Raw genomic sequence first — 24,631 nt, forward strand, 5'->3', positions numbered from 1 at the left:
AGCTACAACAAAGCATAAAGACTCCTCTTGCTTGCAGTCTTGCTTTTTTGCTTTTGTTTTGGCATACGCTTGGCATAAGCATCGGTTGCAGCCATTACTATGACAACTTCCTGATTAATCACCATGGAACCGATGGCACAAAATAAATGCGTGGCATGACACGTGCAGTCATGCACGTGCACGCGTGCTCCGATCGATATCCTGTTCATTCAAAAAACAAAAATATTTTGTTGTGCAACATGAACAAGTGCTATCATTATCAGGACGAGGAAGAAAGGAAGGCTTTCCTTTTGACGCCGTACTTTAGTCTTTAGTTACTGCAGTATGTCATCGGTGGCAATAGCTTGAGGACGATGTTCCATCTTTCAAGTAGCCTGCTGCGCAGGTCGTGTGCGTTCAGCCACGTTTTGAGACACGCGTCTCGCGTGTCTGCTAAGCCTGCAAAGCTCTGTGGGCCTCCTCCTGTGCCTGGTTTCGAAATAGACGAGGAGTTCCGAATGCGTATGCTTGCGCCTGAGCTGAAAGCAAAGAAAGGCCGCTTCTACATTGTTGATCCTCCAGTTGCCAGTGAGTACTAGTAGACTGTGCTGTGGACTATGGCAATTTCACAACATCTGATGGTATTTCCCTATGGTTAATAAAAATTAATGTGGTATTAAAATAATATATTCATAGGTTGAGAATGACTTGGCAGTTTAAGCACTCTGAAAAGGTACGTTCGGGCCTGGTTTAAATCTGGCTTTGGAAATGTGTTTTTCATTGCTATCAGGGTTGGCCTCATTTTCTCTGTGCTGCGCTGATGAGTCCACAAAGGACGAAACAGTTCTGCCCGCAGATCGAGTAGGTTGAGAAATATTAAAAGTTTATGAGAGAAGTGTGTTGTAACTTGAATGCATGCAGTAAAAGAGCGGACTGCATACTACTGTGGAGATTGGATATAACAACACTCATTCGGGAGAAAGCAAAATGTCGCTATATTCGATCTGTCAGTAAACCCAATCTTCACATTTAGTATGCAATATGTACAGTAAAATGTCAGAAATGTATTGCAGATATGCATGTGCATAATATAATGCATATGCCATATGATATGGATTTCAGATGTGTATGTGCATGTGTTTTGCATGCATTGTTCAAAGCAAAGTCATCGCGTACCACTGCACTGCAGCTACAATGTGCAATGTAGAGCACGCATTGAGTGACCCAGAGGTCCGGGCACGTAGCACAGCCATGTTCCAGACATGCCTGTCTGCCTGATACAAGAGGAAAGTCGCTATATTCGATGCATTTTCACTTTTTTCCAGGTCTTCGGGCACCAAAAAATGTCAGTAAATTCGATCTGTCGTTATTTTCGAGGTCGTTATACTTCCTCCGCCCAAGCAAAATTTTCGCTTATCTTTACACTTTTTACTGATACATTCCAGGTTCTCAGAACGGCTCCTAACGACTCAGAATGAGTTGAGGAGTCGTTGAACATCAAGAGAAACTCTCTAAGTCGAAAAAATCTAGAAGTCATCCTTTGTCATCAGCTGATGCAGTACTTGTCGGGTAGTACGAGCTAGAACTTCGCACTTTCCAGAAGCGCAAATACTTCGTATTGACACTTTTCCAAGCGCTTCACCTCCTTCATGAGTACGATCGGTCGTGTTTCTTACCAGCCGAAGCGGACGAGCTCAGCGTCGCTTTGCTGGATCGTTCACGTTGACATCAGGCGAATGAGCTGGGTGAGTGACAACCCTGTCATCGAAGCCTTTCTTTTCCCCCTGTTTTGCCCAGTACCGATTCTGGTTCGTTTTTGCAGTATGTGGGCGAGCGTCGCTGAGTGGCTTTCTCAGCTTCAAGGCTTGAAGCTGACGTGCATTTTTACCGTACACACATCTTGTGCCGGATGCAATCAAACACACTGGCTTTTCGCAACATGACACCTCTGCTCTGTACTCCAGTGGTACTCTAGCAGCACCCACCTTGTCCAGTGACTGACTTCGTGTCTTTTTTACCAGTTCACTCGCGTTCAACGCGCTCTTCTCTAGGTGTTTCTTTACTCTTTGCCGACTTCGCCGACTTGTTTGGAACTGGTACGCCTGAACCAGCAGGTTTGTGTGATGGTGAAGTGCACAAGATGCAAAAATTGCTGTCAGACACCTGTCATTGGGCTGAAGGGGATAGGCGAAAATTTCGCCTGGGCGGAGGAAGTACCCGATCTATAATGTACAGGAAGCACTTGCTAAACAACTTGGGCAACAGAATCTTGTCGCTAAACTCAATTTGTCGTTACATCCAAGGTCGTTAGATCCAATCTCCACTGTACTCTGCAGCTAGCCAGTGCAGGCTGTCGTGAATTAAACGACTCGTCCGTGTTCCATTCCCATGCATAGCGCGTCGGCACAATGACAGCTATCGCAAATCACATTGTGTACGGTCGGACCTCGCTTATCCGGTCCTCTTCTATCCGGACCCCTTGCCATCCGGAAGAAAATCGTTGGTTACCGATTTCCAGCATATGCCATGCATACATACAGTATGTTTGTTCGATTATCCGGTTCCCTCGCCTATCCGGATATTTTTTTGGAAAACGGATGTGTGCGGTTAAGCGAGGTCTGACTGTATTACACGTGTTTGTTGGTGATTCCTGGTTAGCTGTTGGTTTTTCCCTACTCGAAGATGTTGCCGCCGCGAAGTCTGGGGTTTTGTGTTCGTCCTGGCGAAAACCGTATTTTGATCCGTTGAGGGAGACGGGAGATACAGTGCGAAGACGTTTGATCTGTCCGAGAATCGGCGAAGAAGAAAGCTTCGCAGACGACCCGTCGTGGAAGGGAACAGAATGGAACATATACCAGTCGATGCCTGTCATGGTAGGGATGACTGCTACGAAGTTTTAGCCCCATGCTCCCCAGCGCTTTTTAGCGCCCGACGATAATTACCAAATTTCATCGATTACCCATATGGACCAAAGCATAGTCTCCTGAATCTTCTCCAGTCGAGCTGAGTCTGGGCGCCACAATGTCGAGACGCGAAAAGACAACATGCAGCAACACACAGTAGCATCACATGCAGCTGCATTCTGCCTCGACGAAGAGAACAAAACCAGCACCACGTCAATTATTTGGAAGACATTTCGAAGAAGACGAGGAACTACATGTATCTGCGTTCAAGAAGCCCCTGTGCGGTATGCATGCGTGCATGTGCGAAGCACGGGATCCGCGGATCAACTTCGTTCAAAAATCAAGTTTTTCGATCCTCAAATCGCCATAGCGTCCTTGTCATGACTCCAAATCAGCTGAAGCTTTGCAGGAGAAATGAAAATGCCATGCTGAATCGATTGGTACCATTTTCGAAGGGTTTCCTTGAAATATAAAATTAAGCCTGCACTGGCTACTGCAGCTATGCTGCATACAAGTGTATAGACCGCTTGCCATATGATGTCATGTGTACGCGCAGGGGCGGGAAGGGTGTTCACTTAACCCTTTACCTTCTGTGTGTACATGAATCGACCGAATTTGGTCGATAGACATGCATGCACTAAAACATTCGTAACTCGATAAATTCTTGACGGAATCTCAACAACCAAATATGTAGGAAGAAGCCGAAGAGCCCAGCTTTTCATTGCAACAATCGGCGAAGAGCTGCGATGCCGCATGCCAAAGATATCGCGCTCGACATTTCACCCACGGTAAAAGTCGATTTATTTTCTGAGTGACTGGCCTTGAGCCGGGGATTTTCCCTCTCCTGACATGCTGAGTCACCTGGGCATGCTTTGAGCGCGTGGGCAGCATAAAAAGAAACTCAGGAAAACAAATTTGAAATATTTACGATGAAGGAGTGAGAAATGGCTGACGAGGAGAGAATTTTCTCGGATACCCAGCGATGGGGAGCATTTGAAGCACCCTGGCGCTGGATATGTGATCTCAGTAGTGTCCAGTTTGAGCTCATTGTACGCAGCTCGTGGAGAGCTTTCCAGAATGCCCAAGATTGTGAAAATTGGTTGATTACAACCAAAGATATTCTCAGAATGAGGTGAGAAATATCGCATTTGGAAATGCCTGGGAATTTTGGTCAGAAGGTAAAGGGTTAAAAATAAAAATAAACACTTCGAACTCATGTTGTTTTGAGAGAGAGAGAGAGAGAGAGAGAGAGAGAGAGAGAGAGAGAGAGAGAGAGAGAGAGAGAGAGAGAGAGAGAGAGAGAGAGAGAGAGAGAGAGAGAGAGAGAGAGAGAGTGAAAATGTCAGGTGTCTGATTGTCTGATTGAGCGAAAGTGACATTCCCGGGGCAAGTCTTGCTGGTCGAGCACCCGAGGACCTGAAAGTTCCGGAGTTGAAGCGCTGGCTCGCTTGTAGGAATGCCCGCAGGACGGGAAGAAGCCGGAGCTTATTCAGCGGTAAGTCCTTTTCATTTTCTGACAAAAGCTGTAGCTTGTTGGACAATTTTTCTGACATTTCTTTCGTCTGCTGACTTTACGCAGAGTGAAGAACTATGTTGCTGCAGGCCTGAGTGATGACTTGGTAGACCCTGACAATGGAGCCAATGTCGCCAGGAAGCTGGAGGATTCTGCGTCTGCACCTGCAACATGTACGACTAGTCGTGCCATACCTCGACCTCCAGCTGATGGTTGGACGACAAATTTGGCCATGGTTCCTACTGTCACCTACCCCACCATCTATCGCCATTTCGTGGGGCGCTCTGTGAAAGAGGCTCTCTTTGGGAACATTCCTGCTGCTCCGAGTGCTGAGGGGAAGGATGGTGACGATGCGATGATGTAAATGATGATGAGGATGAGAAAACCCAGATATTTCGCTGTGTGGAGTAGGGATACAAGTTTTTCTGTGATGGTCATGTGCAGAAGCTGAGGTTCCATCCACTGCCTGATTCCGATGGTCTCTGCTATGTCAGTGCCACGGTCTTGCCATCCATGGGAACATCTAGACAATATACGGTCAACCTGCGCCTCACTGACAGCCTAGCTGAAGCTGTTGTTCGGTCTGCCACGTGCGTTTGTGTTGCTGGATTAGCAGGGTGCTGTAACCATGTTGCAGCAACCCTCTATGCCCTGGAGGACTTTGTCCGAAAGGGCTTTCGGGAGGAAGCAGCAAAACCGTGGACCAGCAAACTCCAGGCTTGGAACCAACCCCGCAAGCGGAATGTGCCCCCAATGCCGGTGACGGCTGTGTCCTTGACAAAGGATGAGTAAGGGAAGGAGAAGCGACTCAAGGTTCAGCGCTTTGTCGATCCAAGACCACCACACCTCCGCGCACCAAACCCTGCTGAGAATGATGCCCTCCTGGCAGCACTGGAGGAAGAGCACCAAGCCATGCTGTCAAGCGACGCTGACGGGTTTGTCAAGCTATATGGCTCCAGTTGCTGGCTCAACCTAATGAGGAGGGATGAACCCACTTCTATGTGTGAGAATTGTGACTGCGTCAGTGAGGATGATGACGAAGGGCAGGTTGCTGAGAGCTCTTCAGCAGCATCTACCGTCCCAGTCACACTGGATATGCAAGTGGGCCGTCATGCATCACGAGACGACTTTTACAAGCATGAAGTGTGTGTGTCTGAAAGCCAACGAGCCAAGATCGAGGAGGCAACTCGACACCAGAGCTCAAGTCCTGAGTGGCTCACTCAACGCCGACTGCGTGTAACTGCGTCTACCGTTAAGGGGCCGTCCGTAAATATCGAACTTTTTTCACCAAACGAATTATTTTAGTTTAGACCCAACCCCTCCCTCCCTCCCCCTCAGAACGTAAAAAAATGTTGACATACATGCATATACAACAGCCATGTACGTGAATCAATGTTTTCTGAAACGAAATTGGTCAATCCCCTCCCACCCCATAACGAAATTATTTCGTTTTGTGAAAAAAGTTCGATATTTATGGACGGCCCCTAAGCAGATTGCAAGTCACCGTGGTGCCGACTTTTCGTCTGTGGTTCGCCAGAAGCTCTACCCCACATTTCACGGAAATGTGGCAACAAGGCATGAACATGAGCACGAGGTGGATGCCCTTGACGAGTTTCGAACCTGGGTTGGTGACCGAGGGACCGTGGATAGCAGTGGTCTTGTGATTCGCCCGAGCAAGTCCTGGTTGGCTGCAAGTCCCGACAGTATATTCAACTCCACTGGTGGTGCCAGATATTTGGTGGAGGTCAAGTGTCCATACTCGGTCCATGACTTGGCGATTGATGACGCAATTGCTCAGAAGCCCTCAATGTGCCTTCAAAGTAGTGGAACCGGCCAGCGCTCACTGAAGAGGAACCATGCATACTTCTACCAAATACAAATTGGCATGTACGTGTGCGGATGCACTGGCGGAGTCCTACTGGTGTAGACAGAGAAGGAGATGGCCATTGTTACTGTCCCTTTGGATGATGCATTTGTTGATTCAATCCTGCCCAAGTTACATGATTTCTACTTCAGTCACTTTCTTCCAGCATTGTACGCTGAGTATGGCCGTGATGAGTGACTACCGTAAAGTCTTGTATAAAAGCCGCACTTGAATAGAAGCCGCCCTCGAATAGAAGCCGCAATTTTGGGCCCATCAAATCACACATAAGCCTGGTTTTCGTGGTGACATACATAGAAATACCTGTCTTGTATAGAAGCCTGTCTCATATAGAAGCCTGAAAATTTTCACCAAGAAAGTCATAGAAGCCGCGGCTTTTATACAAGACTTTACAGTAGTTGAAATCACCTTACTCGGTTTCTGTGTACATTTGTGGCTCTTGCAGTTGTTTCCAGTTCACTATATGATTTACTTTGTGCTGTCCAAGTACATGTAACGTCTTACACTTTGAATAGTGTATGTATGCTCACATGATCCACTAAACTACCTGGTGTGAAGCTTTCGCTATGTTATTCTGCGGTGCAGTATTGTTGCAGATGAGAGGCAAGACAGCTCGTTGCCATAACTGAAATGAACGATGCAGAGTGTTGGAGTGTTGGCATAGGCATCACTGCCTTTAATTGCTTCATTGTGTCATGCTGGTTCCCAAGCACGTCACGGGTGCGCTTCTGCAGAAATACCGATTGACAGCACAGTACAAGGCGGAGGGCGCAGTGGGCCCTCAGCCTTGCACTATGCTGTCAATCGGTATTTTCATGGTTAGTCAATCAAGGCTTATGTCTAATTTCTGCAGAAATGTACATCTGAAACATACTCAAACAAGTGGCATGTGTAATATGCCCAATCTCACGCACAACCTTCCATAATAGTAAATGGTCTGTGTTAACTCATATGCACATGGCAGTTAACGGGAGACAAGAGTATTCGTACTTGTTTCTTCTTTCTGAGACAGAAAACAAAAGCAGATCGGGAGGCGAATCACCGAGGCAATAATTATATCCATCAGTGGGAACATTCATCCCCAAACACAAAAACGAGGCTCTCCACAGAGCCCAGGACTCATTCACCTAAATTACAAAATACTGTAAGAAACGAGGCTCTCCAAGGGGACTCACCCACCGCAAACTTGTAACAAAAAAACGAGGCTCGCCAGGGGGACTCACCCACCTCAACTAAAAAAATATATATTATATCGTATTTTCCCAACCGTATTTTCCCGAATATAAGTCGACCACCCCAAATCCAGGAGTCAATTTCATGAAAAAAAGTTTTTATAGCTTCATGACACCCACACATACACAATGATGAATTCTCTGCGAGGAGAGATCATTATCATGCCAGTAAGACAAAATCTGGACAAAACCAGTGTCATCCAATGTTCATTCAATGTTAACTGCCACTGTGCTGCCAACTGCCACATCGAATTCTCCAGTCACTTCATTTATTGTGCCAGATTCCCGTATGTAAGTCGAGTTCCTTTTTTAAGTCGACCCCCAGCTTTTGGCGAATTTCTGGCCCACAGAAGGTCGACTTATATTCGGGAAAATACGGTACACCGAATGCTGAAAACGACCATACTCTAAGTCATGCTACTAGTGCGGGCTGAAAGTTGCAAAGAGCTGCAGCAACAAAAACAAGCTGGTGAGCAAGACCGGAGAGAGAGTTTGGCGAGGTATGCCGCAACAGCTGGTACTCCTTCTGACGCTTTATTGCCCTCTCCACATGAATCCGTACGGCAGCAATCTTCTTCGTCTTGAACACGTCATGCGGCAGCATTTGAGTGTCGCCCCGCCGTTTGGGTGGAATGTTGACCTTCACACCAGCGCCCACACACAAGTCCTATATCGAAACCTTTGTCAGCCATGATACTGTCTCCTGGCTCTAACAAACCCAGCAAACCAGACGCAGCGGTGAGCCCCCGATCAGAGATAGAACCTTCATACAGGTCAGACACAAACGTGAAGGATCCGGACTGATGCCAACCAGTGACTTAAAGGGGAAGTTAACCCTTTATGTACTGAAAAAATTGTACACAGACTGAATTTGATCTCGACTCACCTCAAATTCTATAATTATCTGGGTCATAACTTTAGTCTCCTTTTGACGATTTTTTCAATCTTGGGCTTCCTGGAAAGCTCGTCGCAAGAGGAACACATTGCGCCCACGCTTGCCACCATGAAGGTCAAAACGCCAGCGCTACAGCCCAGCGTCTTAGCTGCAACGCCAATATTCCGACAGAAGTCGTCTTGCATCAGCCATTTCGCTCTCCTTGCTCGTAACAACTAACTTTTACTTCAAAAAAATTCACAAACTGCCATGAGTCCGTTTTCCATTTTGATAATGTTTCTACGTCACTGCATGCCCAGAATGATGGGGAAATCCCTCATTCAAATTTGCGCGAGCGGCTATTGAGCGACATTTGCCGCGATTCGACTTTCGAGCTTCGTAACTCTGGAACTACACATCGAAGCGCTTCAGCAATTGTTTCAATGGACAGCTGGGAGTTTTCTCTTTGACCTACATATTTTAGTTTTCGGATATAACCCAGGAACGACTGAGTTACGATCGATTGAAATTTTGAAAAGTTTCGATCCCAGGGGATCGAAAGTTGTACAGTCCGTACACAAAGGGTTAAGGCAAAAATTAAAATTTCACCAGTTGTAGTCTTCGGGATGCTGAGTCGAATGGTCTTGGTCCGAGAAAGCTGAGACGCTCCCTTCCTACTTGAATCCCAATCGAACTCGCGCACTTCCACCGAAACTGGGCGACTGCGCCCTACTAGATGGGGATTTGTATGCAAAATGTCACTAAAAGCGCCATTGCGTTCTTATAAAAGCACGGATGACCGTGATTGGCCCATATGTTGTAGTCTTTTGGACGCTGAGTCGACTGGTTTTGGTCCGAAAAGGCTGCGATGCAGCGTTTGTCCTTTATTCCCAATCGAACATGGTTGAAGAAGCGGTCACGTGCTCCTGGGTGCCCAAATCACCTGGTCACCACGCCAGCAGGCGACAACTTTCACACCAAGGTTCAACTCGAGTTCAACTCGAGTGACAGGACTGCACCCAAAAAAGGTCAAACAGGCTAGTAAGTTGTACCCTGCAGGCACGGTGACCAGGTGACTGGTGTACGCAGGAGCACGTGACCACTTGTTCGACCATGTTCGATTGGGAATAAAGGAGGAACGCTGCATCGCAGCCTTTTCGGACCAAAACCAGTCGACTCAGCGTCCAAAAGACTACAACATATGGGCCAATCGCGGTCATCCGTGCTTTTATAAGAACGCAATGGCGCTTTTAGTGACATTTTGCATACAAATCCCCATCTCGTAGGGCGCAGTCACCCAGTTTCGGTGGAAGTGCGCGAGTTCGATTGGGATTCAAGTAGGAAGGGAGCGTCTCAGCTTCCTCGGACCAAGACCATTCGACTCAGCACCCCGAAGACTACAACTGGTGAAATTTTAATTTTTGCCTTAACTTCCCCTTTAAATGTATTGTGGTTCTTGTATGACGACCATGATGCACTCTGCCGAGCTAGTGATGACGGTTTTTCGATGAAAAACTCCGTGCCATCAATGATGACCCTTGTAGACGGATACCACTTTTGGAACGATGGTGGCATTGTCTCACCAACCTTGCGTCTGCTTGGCCACATTGGTAAATATTTGAACTTGAAATACATCAAGTTGATCCATGTTGTAAACGTGCGCGATACAACAGACTGGCTGACGCCGAAGCCGCAAGATGCTCTGTTGGCAGCCCGAGCCTTAGCCGCATCATCACCATGAAAAACTGGTCCTGGAGAGATAGTTTGGATGGCTTGCCACACTTGAGCCCAAACTCAGTGCTTGCCTGCGAGGACACCGAACCACCACGCCACTGTGGCATGGCTGCTGCACAAGCGGAAAGGTAAGTAAACACTGCAGTGAACATAGTGTACGACGTGAACCCAGTGTAGTACTTAATCTTGCCACCACGGTCTGTAAATTTCAGGAGAGAAAACGTGCTTGTCGGTGGATTCTGAGCTGCCTTCAGCTTGACGATTTCTTCTTTTAGCTCCACAACACACTCGCAACATGTATGCTTGTCACCACTGGAACAGATATCGGTGCAGCCAACCCCAACGTGTTCACTGGCGGAATCCTCCACAACCACTGGCTCCACGGTACTGCCTGTCTCCTTTGTCTTCGTCTTCTTGGCAGGAGGTAGAGCGACACGAACTGCTGGCTCCTTTCGCTTCTTCCCCTTCTTCTGCAAGTGGATAGGAAAACAATCGAAAATCAATGGCACCGCTCCTGGCACAAGGATTTTGTTTTGACGGTTAGGTTTCTTTTTGCGCACCTTCTTGGGACTGGTAGAAGTTTCCTCAGGCTTGAAGTGTGCACCACAGACCCTTGCCGACGAATTGACCTGGTAGTCGCCACCTTCATCATGGCGAATGGCAGCCAGCCATTACGAACGAAGAGACTGGTCCCCAGGGAATTGGAAATAACCAATTTGGGGCACCGTTCCACTGTTGTCGGAGCATCCCGGAACGGTACAGTGATGAGGCATGGCTAAAGGTAGCCAACATCAGCCAAAGACAAACACTAAAGGCTGCTAAAGGCACTCCTGCATGGGATCAAACGTTCGCCAACATTGAAATCAAAGAAATGAAAATAGCTCCAAGCACTTTTTTCGAAAAGGAACACCCTTCCCAAACCGATGATGCGTACTCAGGGTGACGTCAGCATTACATATGGCAATCGCCAATCGGTCTATTCACAGTGACTTTTTTGGGGTTTTTTATGTCCTCATAAATCATTCGATGTGCTTGGCACATCCTGTAGCAGTGGTGGTGCTCCCCACGCCATGTCATAACATGGGGTATTAAACATGATGTGTGTCTGTGTGTGTGTGTGTGTCTGTGTGTGTCTGTATTTGTGTTTGTGTGTGTGTGTGTCTGTCTGTGTGTGTGTGTGTGTGTGTGTGTGTGTGTGTGTGTGTGTGTGTGTGCCTTTGTGTGCCTTTGTGTGCCTTTGTGTGTGTGTATGTGTCTGTGTGTCTGTGTATTCCATGTGCAGGTTATGTGGCGAATGTAGTCAAGCCCTTTGTCAAAGACAAGTTCTGCATTCATGCTTCTCCAGGTACGCACTTACAGACACTCCTTGAGCTCACTCCGTTAACTCAACAACTTGAAGTATCTCTGTGCTCTCCGATGTCATCTTGTTTTGTCATGGGTTCCGCCATCTGCTTGTGTCATGCACTGACGTTGATGTAGAGTTCTCGTCCATTTGTTTCTCTGTGGTTTTAGCTATGTTCCTTCTTTGCTGTCCATTCTTTCCTCTAACCTCGCTGATGTCAATTGCCTGCTGTGTTGGTTGTGGTTTGTGTTTACCTGTTAGGTCCTGGTGTCCTCACACTTGCATTGGATGCTGTTGCAGAAGTGAAGGAGCTGCGTGTGATGGATAACCGTGGACTATTTCTGGGTGTCTTTGAGGTATGAATGTTCTAAATTACCTCCTTTCTTATGGTATGAATGTTCTAAATTACCTCCTTTCTCCTTTGGTCTTCTTCTAATATCGAAAGGCTACCACCGCAGTCCGGGGAGAGCTTCACAATTTCGCTACCTGGAATGTGCCATCCGGAGGATCTCTTAGTACAAGGCACACTTTTCTCTGCTTCACCTGTTATGCTGTAGGAATACTGTAGGAATACTGTAGGAATACTGGCGCCACAGTAAAGTTAGCTACATGATGTGTTACGAATCTTACGATGCAGGAGATGCAGGAGGAGTGTGTTGTGTAGTGTTCTTGATCTGGCCTGCTGCTTTACTTCACCGGCCGCCGCCGCTTGGTTAACAGTGTTGAGATCAGTGACAATGTGAGACCAGTGACAATGTGAGACCAGTGACAATGTGAGACCAGTGACAATGTGAGACTAGTGACAATGTGAGACTAGTGACAATGTGAGACTAGTGGCAGTGTTGAGACCAGACTGATCTGAAGGAGCGTTGGTGGATGCCATGTCAACACGATACGTACGGGCGGGCGGTGGAGGACATGGAACATCTTCATGTCCCTACATTGTAGCTTCTTCTCTTTTTTTGATGTGTTTGGATGAGTCAGTACAGCCGGCACACGTATTGGATGAGAAATTGCCACTAGTCGTGGAGGGAGCAGTTATCTCTGGCATCTCGTTTTGCTTGTCGAGACATGCGCGTTTGTTGGTTGTTGTTTTTTCCCAGCCAACCCGCAATCCGTATGCTGCCTTTCCTACAAAGTTTGAGCAGCTGAGCGAAAACACGATCATTTTGAAAAGGGAAAAGGATTAGCAGCACTTTACACTGTTATATTTTGTTACTTGGAAAAGGAATTCACACTCTAAGACACTGTAAGACTGTAAGACACTGTAAGACACTCTAAGACACTCTAAGACACTGTAAGACACTGTAACACAGGTGTGAAAGAACAAGCGAATTGAAGCCTCGTTTTTTGCTGGTGATACAAAAGGGCGAGCATGTATTACTATTAGTAGGGCCGGTACGGCCATGGCCATACCAGTGTTTTACCTATTCCAGCATTCGTGGAATTTTCAGCGTACACGCCTGATTACCGTATGTCCGCACCTTTAAAGTCATGGCGGTATATTCGATTATAAAGCCAGTCTCAGTTATAAAGCCATGGGCTTCGTAAATGAAATGACATTTGAAGTATGTTTTGCAAAAAATGAAGGAATAAGTGCAATGCTAGCAAACTTACAGCCCAGCAGGAAGGGTGAACAAGTGGATTTAGATTGACATTTCCATGTGGACTTTGTCTGTTATGGCATGGCGTAGTGGGTGGGCCACTTTGCATCTAAAATAGCTAGGAAAGCAGTGGTGTTTCGAATATAGGGCCATGGCAAGGCGCTGACTGACGGTATGTGGAAGTACTGACTACCGTATTACCCCGATTATAAGTCGCACCTTTTTACGCTAAAAATTCAGGGTAAAAAAGGGGGTGCGACTTACAATCGAGCATGACTTACTACTGAAGTAGCCAGTGCAGGCTAAATTTTATTTTTCAAGGAAACCCTTCGAAAATGGTACCAATCGATTCAGCATGGCATTTTCATTCCTCCTGCAAAGTTTCAGCTGATTTAGAGTCATGACAAAGACGCTATGGCGATTTGAAGATCGAAAAACTTCAGTTTTGTTTGTCAAGAAGAAAGGCCATGATCGCACACAAATCATACAACCCGTGTGGCACAATGATTTTTGAACGATGTTGATCCGCGGACCCCGTGCTTCGCGCATGCATGCATGCATACTGCACAGTACAGAGGCTTTTTTGAACACAGATATGTAGTTCTTCGTCTTCTTCGAAATGTCTTCCAAATGCATGGTGCTGGTGTTGTTCTCTTCGTCAAGGCAGAATGCAGCTGCATGTGATGCTCCTGTGTGTTCATGCATGTTCTCTTTTCGCGTCTCGACATTGTAGCGTCCAGACTCAGCTCGACTGGAGAAGATTGAGGAGACTATGCTTTGATCCACATGGAAAATCGATGAAATTTGGTAATTATCGTCGGGCGCTAAAAAGCGCTGGGGAGCATGGGGTTAAAACTTCGTAGCAGTCATCCCTACCATGACAGGCATCGACTGGTATATGTTCCATTCTGTTCCCAACCACTACGGGTCGTCTGCGAAGCTTTCTTCTTCGCCGATTCTCGGACGGATCGTACGTCTTCGCACTGTATCTCTCGTCTCCCTCAACGGATCAAAACACGGTTTTCGCCAGGACGAACACAAACCTCCAGATTTCGCGGCGGCAACATCTTCGAGTAGGGAAAAGCTAGCAGCTAACCAGGAATCACCAACAAACACGTGTAATACTCAGTGTGATTTGCGACAGCTGTCATTGTGCCGTCGCACCATGCATGTACCATGCACGGGAATGGAACACGGATGAGTCGTTTTATTACGACAGCCTGCACTGGCTAACTGCAGTGAATATATCGCAACAATATTGCTCAAACCTGAAAATGATGGTGCGACTTATAATCGGCTTATATCCTCGTACACTCCTCACAAGAGTCTTTCTTCTCTCTAGACTACTAGTACTCTTGTCGTCCAGTGAGGACTCCTGTAAAACAAAGAAATGAAAGCAAAGTTCACACAATTGCGTTGAGAATCACGGCCAGCTTGGGAAGTTTTGCTTGTGTCTGAACTACTGTGCTAGGGGTGTGTCAGAACTACTGTGCTAGGGGTGTGTGTCTGTTGCTAGAGGAATGTCTAGCTGAAACAAACAGATGTGATGCGGCATGAAGCTAGAGATACATGCTCCCATTGTACTGAAACGGGGCATGCGGAAATGAGTGGCCCTGTAGCCGACCTGGGGCCGTGTCACCCCTCAGGAACCTGCAATCGAAGTGTATTGCTCACGGACAAACTTGCACATGCCGTACTTTCTGCTTGTCTATAACATCATCAGTTGTCCAGAAAGACGAGTAGAGTAGAACCCGGTTTAAGGGTCACACCGGATTAGGGATCGGAACCCGGGGGGGGGGGGGGGGGCACTTGGCACGTACATTGTACTGTGCGGGTGATCCTTCGGAGCCCGGGGGGGGGGGGGGGGGGGGCACTTGGCATGTACATTGTGCGGGTGATCCTTATACCGGGATTTAATTATCGGCCCAATGGGGGTCCCCCATCAGTTTCCGAGGAAGCCGTAATTCTTTTCGCTCCAAACTATTTTTCCGGGGTCCATCTACTCACAAAAAGTGGTTTTGCACACCTCTTTGCCCACCCCTGTACAACTGAGTCCAGCTATGTCCGCGCAGAGTTAGGTGGACCCCTAACCCGGGTTAGGTGGATCCCTAACCCGGGTTAGGTGGATCCCTAACCCGGGTTAGGTGGATCCCTAACCCGGGTTAGGGATCCACCTAACCCGGGTTAGGTGGACCCCTAACCCGGGTTCTACTCTACAGTTACAGCTACAGTTTTGTTCAGAACAGGTATTCTATGGTTGCAGGGAATTTCCTGAACGTTTTCAATTTTTCACTTTTTCATCTGCATGCCAAAGGTTCTTTCTGGACCGCAGCTGGTGCTTTGGGTGTGTTTGCCCTGCCTATGCGCTACACTACTTGCCCTGTCACACACTACTCTTTGCAGGGGGGGGGGGGGGGGCAGGGTTTTGTATTCCATCATTTTATGATCTGCGCTCGACCGGTGAAATTTATCTTTTCTCCTCTCTGTGTGGCTTGCATGCGTCCTCGCAGCATCTGCAGGAAAGCAAGTTGCCTACGTTGAAAGCCTTTCATGGGAACATAGCCAAGGTCACTCCGAATGCGCTGGGCGATGAAGATGCCGAAGACTATGACTCTCTTGAGATGTCGGTATTTCCGACGTTTGGGGAGGTATTGGATGGCATTCCGGAGACACCATGGAATGAAGGTAGGTAGACATGTTCAAACCTAGAGTTTTCTTCATACATTTACTTGGTCCGCGTCAGCGATATTGTCGCTTATCTTTGAGCTTTGTTTATATGTCGCCAATGCTTACTTGGCAGCCCATTTCATCCCAATTTTGGTTAGCAAGTTAGTTTGCTAGTACCTGAAAGGTCTAGCTAGAGTTCGAGTGGATTTCGAGAGCGACAGATGGGTGATTCTGATTGATACAGCGCCGCATCAAAATAGATTATCTTGTTACGCTGTGCAGGCAAGAGCAGCGCAAGCCACAAGAAAGTAATCGGCTACTCGGAATCAGCTCCATTTTGCTGAACGGCCGAGATCGCTCACCTCAGGGATCGCTCATCAAGCTGGGATCGCAGCTCCCTTACCTCCAGCTCAACGCTCGGAGTATCCAGCGCGTTGTGGAGATTTGCAAGTACGACTCGTACTGTACGCGTCGTCGTCGTTCAAAATAAAATCTTGCAAAGAACGGCGTCTGATTTGAACCACACAGGGTGTCGTGCTGCCCACGCGAAGTCCTGTAGAGAAGGCGACCGTCACGATCGACTTCTCTTTAGAAAATAGCCAGGCAGCGGAGAGGAAGAGAGATGAGCTTGCAAAAGCAAGAGAGTCGATCCCGAGCAAAAATATTTGTCGCCAGCGCTGAGAGCAGTGACGAGGAGGACCGAAAAAAGTAGGAATCCTTCCTTGGACAATAAATTCCTCGCAGCTAGTTGTCATTCTATACCTTACCGTCCATCGTACCAAGTTTTATCACTTCAAGTGCACGCGTTCATGTCCAAAGTCTAAGTTCAAATTGTCGAAAGATAAGCGACAATATCGCTGACGCGGACCAAGTACAGATTTCCAATCGAGAGGTTGAGGAATCGATACCCGACAATCATGATCACACACGGCTTTCTTCTCTTTCTCATTCTCCTTGCTTTTCTTTATTTCTCCAGCCTGGTTACCAGTAGCCAGTGTATGCAAAGTGGGTGGTCACTGGTGTGATGTATGTACTGTAGGATCGGGGTTCTAACTTCTAGCCAGGGGGGGGGGGGGGGGTATCTCCCCCCCCCCCTACTCTGATAGCACACCACCCTACTCATTTTTCGAATACAGGTGGAATCCTGATAATTCCAACACCAAAATGCCGCGGAAAAACTTATCCGGACATTCTAATTTTCCAAACATGTACCCACAACACATTATGTATGTCAAAATGCTCGCATTGACACGCAGAATTGCACTACGCACCTTGGACACAGATTTAGTGGACACTGAACTGCCTGTGCATGCAAACTAAACTGATTTGCAGAAAAATAACGTGAACTTCTAATTATGGTTTGCTAACTTCGAATTATCAGCACTAATCCCACACATTTTGTATGTACAGTAAAACCTGTAACTAAAGACCACCGTGACTAGCGACCAGCCTGGTACTACCGACCACTTGGCCAGGCACGGACGGTCTCACATTCAAAATGCACTGTGACTAGCGACTACCTGCTGAACGCGACCAGCGACCGCCTTTTCTTGTCCCAAAGACGATTTTTGACCCGTAACTAGCGACCGCGATGTAGGAAATCAAATGTTGCTCGAAGCTCCTTCTTGAAATTTTGCTGATTTTCCATGGTCCTGAAAGGAATCTTTCGGTACTACAGCTGAACAAATGAACGTAGGCCATTATGACTGTGGAGTCGGCGTGGACTGCACTACACCTGTCAGAATTTCAAGCGCTGTCAAGAATAAACATGATAGGAAACGTCTTTGAGAGCGCATCGAAAGCCCTCTCTGCTCGATGTTACTACTCGGAGGAGAAACAAAGACTGAGCGGCTCTGTCACCCCAGTCATACAAATGAATCGACGATGGCGTCAAGGAATCCAGAAACATAAGCAGCACCGCAAGGTCCTGATGCTGAAGGATCGCGTTCGAACAATCGAGAAGTCACAACAAGGATAGTCGGTACGATTGATCGGATGAACACATTTGAAGCCCAGCGCAAAACGAAACTTCCACAGGGAACGTTTGACTCCTGGCTTCAGATGTAGCAGCTGAATTTGATGTCTGCAAAAAATTTAATCTTCTCTCTCTCTTTTTTGTCTCTCTCCATCTCTCCGTCTTTCTCTCCAAATGTTGTTTGACCTGAAATAAGAATGGCATTGCGCAAGTCCCAGTGGCGTGTCCAGGATTTGGCTGAGGGGGGGGTTGCGGCCGGGATCAAGGCGGGATGGGGTGGGGGTAAATGACATCATGCTACTGTCCCAGGTCAGCCATTTTGAAAACCGATGTCAAGAAGCTCCTCCTGTAGCCCCCTTCTTCAACAGTTATTCACCCGAACGGCCCCAGAGACTGTTCCGGAGGATGAGCGCACCACACGGGGACAAGTGTCGAACTTGCTTCAAGTTCCCTTTCTTCGTGGGCCTGCGGGACGATCGACCATGATGTTTCAGGGAAGCATTCTCTGGAACGCTCTCCCCTCTGATTTTAGAGTGATACGTGTCCCTGGTCCCTTCCGAAAAGCTCTTTCTGCCATTGATATACTTTCTTAGTGAATATCCTCGTTAAACTTTTATTATCTGCCATAAATTCCAACCTTCTCATCTATCACATTTGTGCATGCATGTCTATAAAATCAACCACGTGTTCCTGACTCCATGAGATTGTCTTTCTATTCTTTGACTCCATGAAATTATTGTCTTTCTATTTCTGACTCCATGAAATTGTCTTCATATAATTTTTCCTTTTCTTCTTTTGGTCCTTTCTGTCTTATAATAATTATTATTATTATCATTTCTTGTTTTCCCTTGCATATCATCTCTTCATCATTCTGTGAGAACCTGTCCTATGGGCAGGTGAGAAGGCATCTCTGCCTGCTCATTGGTGAAGTAAAATAAACAACAACAACAACAACAAGCCGTAAATCTCACACACCACGAGCAGTATTTCTGTACACGCAGCAACAATGTACATTGTAAACTTCAAATTTGCCGTTAGGTGAGCGAATCAACTGCAATAATTATGCGAGTCCAACAATTTCTCACCGCTCTCAAAGAGTCAAAGCATCCTTTACATAGGCAGCGGTACTTGTCACTGTGCGCTGTTCTTCATGTTCTGGCTGCTCGCTGACAACAGGTTCTTCCACGCGTCTGGCGGAGTGTGACTGTCAGTCCGCTCCGAAAGTTCAACTGGAATAACAGCGACTTCATCACTCCCACTGTTTCCTGTTGGAGCGGCAGCAGGAGTTGCGCCGCCACAGGAACGCTTTACAAAAATTCCAGGCTCTGCTGGCTAGAGCTTGGCCTTTTGGGATGTCCCTGAGACATCGAAGAAAAGCCTTCGAGTCAACCAAAACACGATTCGAACGAGGATGATCGCCTGAGCCCTCGGCATTCGAATCGTGTTTTGGTTGACTCGATCGAAGACTTTTCTTCGATGTTTGTACCGTTGAAGACGCGTCGAGCGCGTCCCAGCAGGGATCACACTGTACAACAGTACACACAGGTCACCGTGTTTCTGTAGCCGCGCTGTGCATGCTCACTGATCTACGTAGACTCTACTCTGTAGACTGAGTCTGTACTAGTCTGTAGTGTGTACAATCAACACCAGCTCGACCGTGCAACCGCTTTTGGACAATCGTTTCAGGCCGCGCGCGCCCCGAGCCTAGTCTAGCTCGACCCGGCGCCCTAGTATTATTTTTCGAAACCTAGGTCGAAATTTTTGAGGGGGGGGCGCGCGCCCCCCGCGCCCCCCCCCTAAACCCGCCACTGAGTCCTGGGGAATTGTATTAGCTGCATTTTGATATGCATATCATATACTGGGATCCATATATGGTCACATGGTGCAAACCTCTAACTAAAGACCACCTGCTACTAAAGACCGCTTTTGCTGGCACCTAGGGCAAGGGGTCGGTAGTCACAGGTTTTACTGTAAGTGGATTCCGTGGGACTTCTTATTAACCGGACATATCCAGTTCGAGGTTTTAATTATCAGAAATTGTTTTGTGGAAATTGTATTGACAGAAATCGGTCCCGGAAGAAACTTCTAATGAAGCAGTATGTTCTAATTAAACCATATTCGAATTGTCAGAACTTCGCCTGTACCGTAAAGTACCGCCAGAGCGCCCCGTCTCGCCAGAGCGCCCCACCTTGATTTTACAGCCAGAGAAAGGAAAATCGTATGGCAGAGTGCAACGAAGTGTGTACGATGTGAGAATCTTAGTGTACTAAGGTCACACTTGGCAGGTTTTTTGTGTGGAGCTTGTGCTCTCTTGAAGGTACGGATAGACTGCAAAACGTGCAATATGTGTACAAGGTTCATGACGTATGGCCTACAGACAGCAGACCACCTCCACAATACGACCACGAAAGGATGAGATGGTGGGGCGCTCTGGCGGTACTTTACGGTATTATGTTTTTTCAGTTCGCACAGTGGAAATATGGCCACAAATTGATTGTTTCGGGTGCTCTGTGCACCCGTACATTTTGTTGTGACAAGGCAATAGTGGAACATGGAAAAATGGGCGAGGTCCCCCCCCCCCCCTACAATTTTTCCTGGCAGGAACCCTGAAGGTAATCAAAGACCAGAATTCCGGGATTCACTGGCCGAAAGAGCAACTTCAAAAAGCTGTGTGGTGTAGACCAGGCTGAATAGTGGTGGTCAATTCTTCAGCCTTGCAAGCTGTTGAATGGTGCAATCCCAGCACAAGCTGCTATGGCTTCTGTTGTAGCATCGCTATCATCGCCTCTGGCGATGGTCGTCAAATGGTGTGTGTGTGTGTGTGTGTGTGTGTGTGTGTGTGTGTGTGTGTGTGTGTGTGTGTGTGTGTGTGTGTGTGTGTGTGTGTGTGTGTGTGTGTGTGTGTGTGTTCAATCAGCTGTGTGTGTTCAATCAGCTGTTTGTGTTCAATCAGCTGTGTGGTGGATACCAGGCTAAAATTAGTGGCGGTCAATTCATCAGCCTTGCAAGCTGTTGAATGGTGTAATCCCAGCACAAGTTGCTATGTCTAACATAGCTGTTCGCTATCATCGTTTCCGCGATGGGAAGCGATGGGCATGTCTGAGTGTGTGTGTGTGTGTGTGTGTGTGTGTGTGTGTGTGTGTGTGTGTGTGTGTGTGTGTGTGTGTGTGTGTGTGTGTGTGCGTGTGTTCAATCAGCTGTGTGTGTTCAATCAGCTGTTTGTGTTCAATCAGCTGTGTGGTGGATACCAGGCTAAAATTAGTGGCGGTCAATTCATCAGCCTTGCAAGCTGTTGAATGGTGTAATCCCAGCACAAGTTGTTATGTCTAACATAGCTGTTCGCTATCATCGTTTCCGCGATGGGAAGCGATGGGCATGTCTGAGTGTGTGTGTGTGTGTGTGTGTGTGTGTGTGTGTGTGTGTGTGTGTGTGTGTGTGTGTGTGTGTGTGTGTCCCATATGGTGCAGTGGTATGTGCAGCGATTTCCAATCGATAGGTTGCGGGTTCGATTCCCGACGATTATGGTCACACACGTCTTTCTTCTCTTTCTCAGACTCTTCCTGACTTTTCTTTCATTCTCCTGGGTGGTTACCAACAGCCAGTGTATGCCGGAGTATGTGGTGTGGTGTGTGTGTAGAAAAAATGGAAAAATGAAAAATAGGGATTCACTGGCCAGAAAAAGTCACTTCAAACAGCTGTGTGGTGGATACCAGGCTAAAAATAGTGGCGGTCAATTCATCAGCCTTGCAAGCTGTTGAATGGTGTAATCCCAGCACAAGTTGCTATGTCTAACATAGCTGTTCGCTATCATCGCTCCCACGATGGGCACGTCTGAGGTCTGAGGTCTGAGGTGTGTGTGGTGTGTGTGAATGGTGCAATCCGAGCACAAGCTGCTATGGCTCCTGCTGTAGTATCGCTATCATCGCCTCCGGCGATGGGCGTCAAATGGTGTGTGTGTGTGTGTGTGTGTGTGTGCGTGCGCGTGCATGTTGCTGAGTTGGTTCAGGCAAGTCCAGACGGTCATCAGCTATCCTCTAGTTGATTGCGATGTCTTTGTTTGTGCTTTAACAGAGGCGCAATATACCAGGGTTGCACCATTTTACACTATGTCTTTGTGTGTGTGTGTATGTGTGTTTGCTTTACAGAGGCGCAATTTGCCATTGTTGCACCATTCGGCGCTGACATGCTCCCCTTTCTGGGTATTCTCCTGCCACATGTCTGTGGCAAGTCTGGCTGGTTCTCGAGGGGTCGCTGCTCCATTATCGGTGCTGTGTCATGCCTGATTGATGACCCAGTGAGTGCTTGCTGTGTAACCAGTAGGCGATTAAGTAGACAGGTTGGCCATTTGGTTTCCTGCTTGTCTGCATATTCTGTTGCTATGTGCCCTGTGCATTTTAAGGAGAGATTTCACTAGCACTGGTTTGGAGTTGTCACATGGCAGCAGCTCTCCATGTTCTCTTGTGTGTGTTACTACTAGCAAGAGTACATGACCAGGTGATGTACTCTTGCTAGTAGTAACAAGGCCGAAACAGCTAGCTGTTCGGATATTGAGAGTATTACGCTCCCTCGCATCGGCTTGGTTGAGCACTCTTTCTGGTTAGCGCTAAAGTGTTCTGCCCTCGTCACGCAAATCTCGCTATGTTTATCACAGTTGGGACACTCTGACGTGTTTATCACAGTTGGGGCACTCTGACGTGTTTATCACAGTTGGGGCACTCTGACGTGTTTATCACAGTTGGGACACTCTCTCTGACTTTGATGTTTTGAGCCGGTTTAAACCATGCTTTGCTGTTTCAATAGCCTTGATTGTGACTGGTTCGGTCAGTAACTTTGAGCTTCGCTGAGGAGACCTGACCAGGTGGAAACAGCTAGCTGTATGGTGATTGAGTGTGTTACTACTGTTCAACTCCTTTTTTTTGTCTTTCTGATTGAGTGTGTTACTACTGTTCAACTCCTTGTTTTTGTCTTTCTGCGTATCAAACTGGAACTAAAACTGCGCATCTACACTGTTGTTCAGTGAAACATGACCTTGCATTGTGTGACCTTTGCAGCTCAGGCACTGTGGACTGTTTACTTGCTTGGATGCACTGCACCTTGTGATTAGAGATTGAACTGCACCATCCAGAACTGGACATGTACATCTCTCTCTCTCTCTCTCTCTCTCTCTCTCTCTCTCTCTCTCTCTCTCTCTCTCTCTCTCTCTCTCTCTCTCTCTCTCTCTCTCTCTCTCTCTCTCTTTTCTTCTTTTCTTACTCACTCTGATGATTCTCTCTGACTGTGTGTGTGTGTGTGTGTGTGTGTGTGTGTGTGTGTGTGTGTGTGTGTGTGTGTGTGTGTGTGTGTGTGTGTGTGTTCTGTATGCATTCAAAAACTCCTTTAGCATGATTGCAGAAATTACAGTCCATGGTGTCTGTGCAGTGTGATACAGTGTACAACTGTGCACACTCACCCTCCATATTAGCATACATATCACTGTGGCTCCGTGTTTTCTTGGCCCTGTTGCTGTAGGTACTGCTAGGATCAGCTCCTAGCAACCATAAACTGTCGTACTACAATGCTTTAATAGAGCAAGTTTTCGACGTAGAACTGCTTTGTGAGGTAAGCTTTTTGAATATACAGGTGCGTTACCTGACAGGTCCATAGAGTGGGGGGGGGGGGGGGGCTGAGTCGAATGATCCTGGTCCCACATCTCTCCGACGAACCGTCCATGCGGTTGCGAGACATCCCTGCTAAGTCGCAGTGTGCAGGCAGGTTATAAGGAGATCGTGAAAGCAATAGTGCCAATGCTACTTCTACTGATTTGGCGGCTGAGGGTAAGCAGGATGAGTGACCCCGAAGTTGTTATCTCCATGTGAGAGTGAGGTCCAATGGTCTTGGTCCGAAGAGGCTGCAGCAAACGGTTTCCCCAATCGAACGTGCTCCGAGGAGTGGCCTTTTTGCATTCAAGATGATTGTGTGGCCACCAGGCTGCAGCCAGTGCACTTGCAGACCTGTGTGCTTCTCTCGCGACGGGCGTACATGGTATTTGCTGTGTGTGTGTGTGTGTGTGTGTGTGTGTGTGTGTGTGTGTGTGCGTGCGTGCGTGCATGCGTGTGTGTGTGTGTGTTTCCTGCAGCTCCCTGTGGATCATGGTGCTTGTAAAATTGTGAGTCATCCTTGCACTTGACCCACGTGTGTGGTGTTTAGTTGTTGGAGTGCAGCCTCCACCAACCTATACCTGTACCTGTTTGCATGTTGCACTGATAGTTCCAATTATAAATCTCATCAGCATCACATGGTGGTGTGCTGTCTTGTGTTCTTGTGTTCCTGGGGTTTGTAGTTGGTACTATGTCCTATGAGTTGTTATCAAGCTGTTCAGCTTTTTTCTTCTGTACAGTCGACCTACCCTTACAACGATATTTGCATCAGACCAAGAAATACAGTAGCGGTGAGGCATCCTGCAGCTTCATAACTCGAGAGAATTGGTGAGCACACATGCTCATTCCCTGGGCACTGCAAATTCACAACTCATTTCCTTTCACGGAATCATTTTCAACGCGCTGTGCTAACTTATTACCAACACCCAGCATATGAGTCAGTGAAAACTTGTGATCTTTCACTAGTTTTAGACATGTCATATTCCTAGCACTGAGGTAACATGATTGTGTAGTCATAGAAATATTAAGAACACCAAATTAGTGTATATAACTGCTCCTTGGAAGACTTCCACTTCATATTGCATCCTGATGATGGCAATTTGCCGAAACGTTGAAAATGACTCTGTGAAATGAAATGAGTTGTGAATTTGCAGTGCCCAGGGAATGAGCATGTGTGCTCACCAATTCTCTTCGAGACCAAGAAATGTCGTTATACGGGTAGGTTGACTGTACCTTGTATAATGCCACACCAAGTTAATTCTATGTTTCGCGTCGGAAATTTTGTGGAAA

The 24,631-nt window shown here is 47.3% G+C and overlaps 1 protein-coding gene across 1 annotated transcript in view; it reads left to right on the forward strand.

The window, feature by feature from the left end:
- The first annotated feature begins 229 nt into the window (after positions 1 to 229).
- Positions 230 to 24,631, forward strand: part of LOC135804595 (uncharacterized) — a 34,584-nt gene continuing 10,182 nt past the window's right edge. Inside the window, exons 1-7 of the mRNA XM_065318497.1 lie at positions 230 to 567; positions 11,400 to 11,462; positions 11,721 to 11,815; positions 15,574 to 15,748; positions 21,851 to 21,999; positions 23,214 to 23,303; positions 23,821 to 23,850. Coding sequence (XP_065174569.1) covers positions 354 to 567; positions 11,400 to 11,462; positions 11,721 to 11,815; positions 15,574 to 15,748; positions 21,851 to 21,999; positions 23,214 to 23,303; positions 23,821 to 23,850 — 816 coding nt within the window. The 5' untranslated portion in view covers positions 230 to 353. The remainder of the gene's footprint in view (positions 568 to 11,399; positions 11,463 to 11,720; positions 11,816 to 15,573; positions 15,749 to 21,850; positions 22,000 to 23,213; positions 23,304 to 23,820; positions 23,851 to 24,631) is intronic.

The sequence above is a fragment of the Sycon ciliatum genome, chromosome 1 (genome assembly GCF_964019385.1).
Source record: "Sycon ciliatum chromosome 1, ocSycCili1.1, whole genome shotgun sequence".
NCBI classification, from domain to species: domain Eukaryota; kingdom Metazoa; phylum Porifera; class Calcarea; order Leucosolenida; family Sycettidae; genus Sycon; species Sycon ciliatum.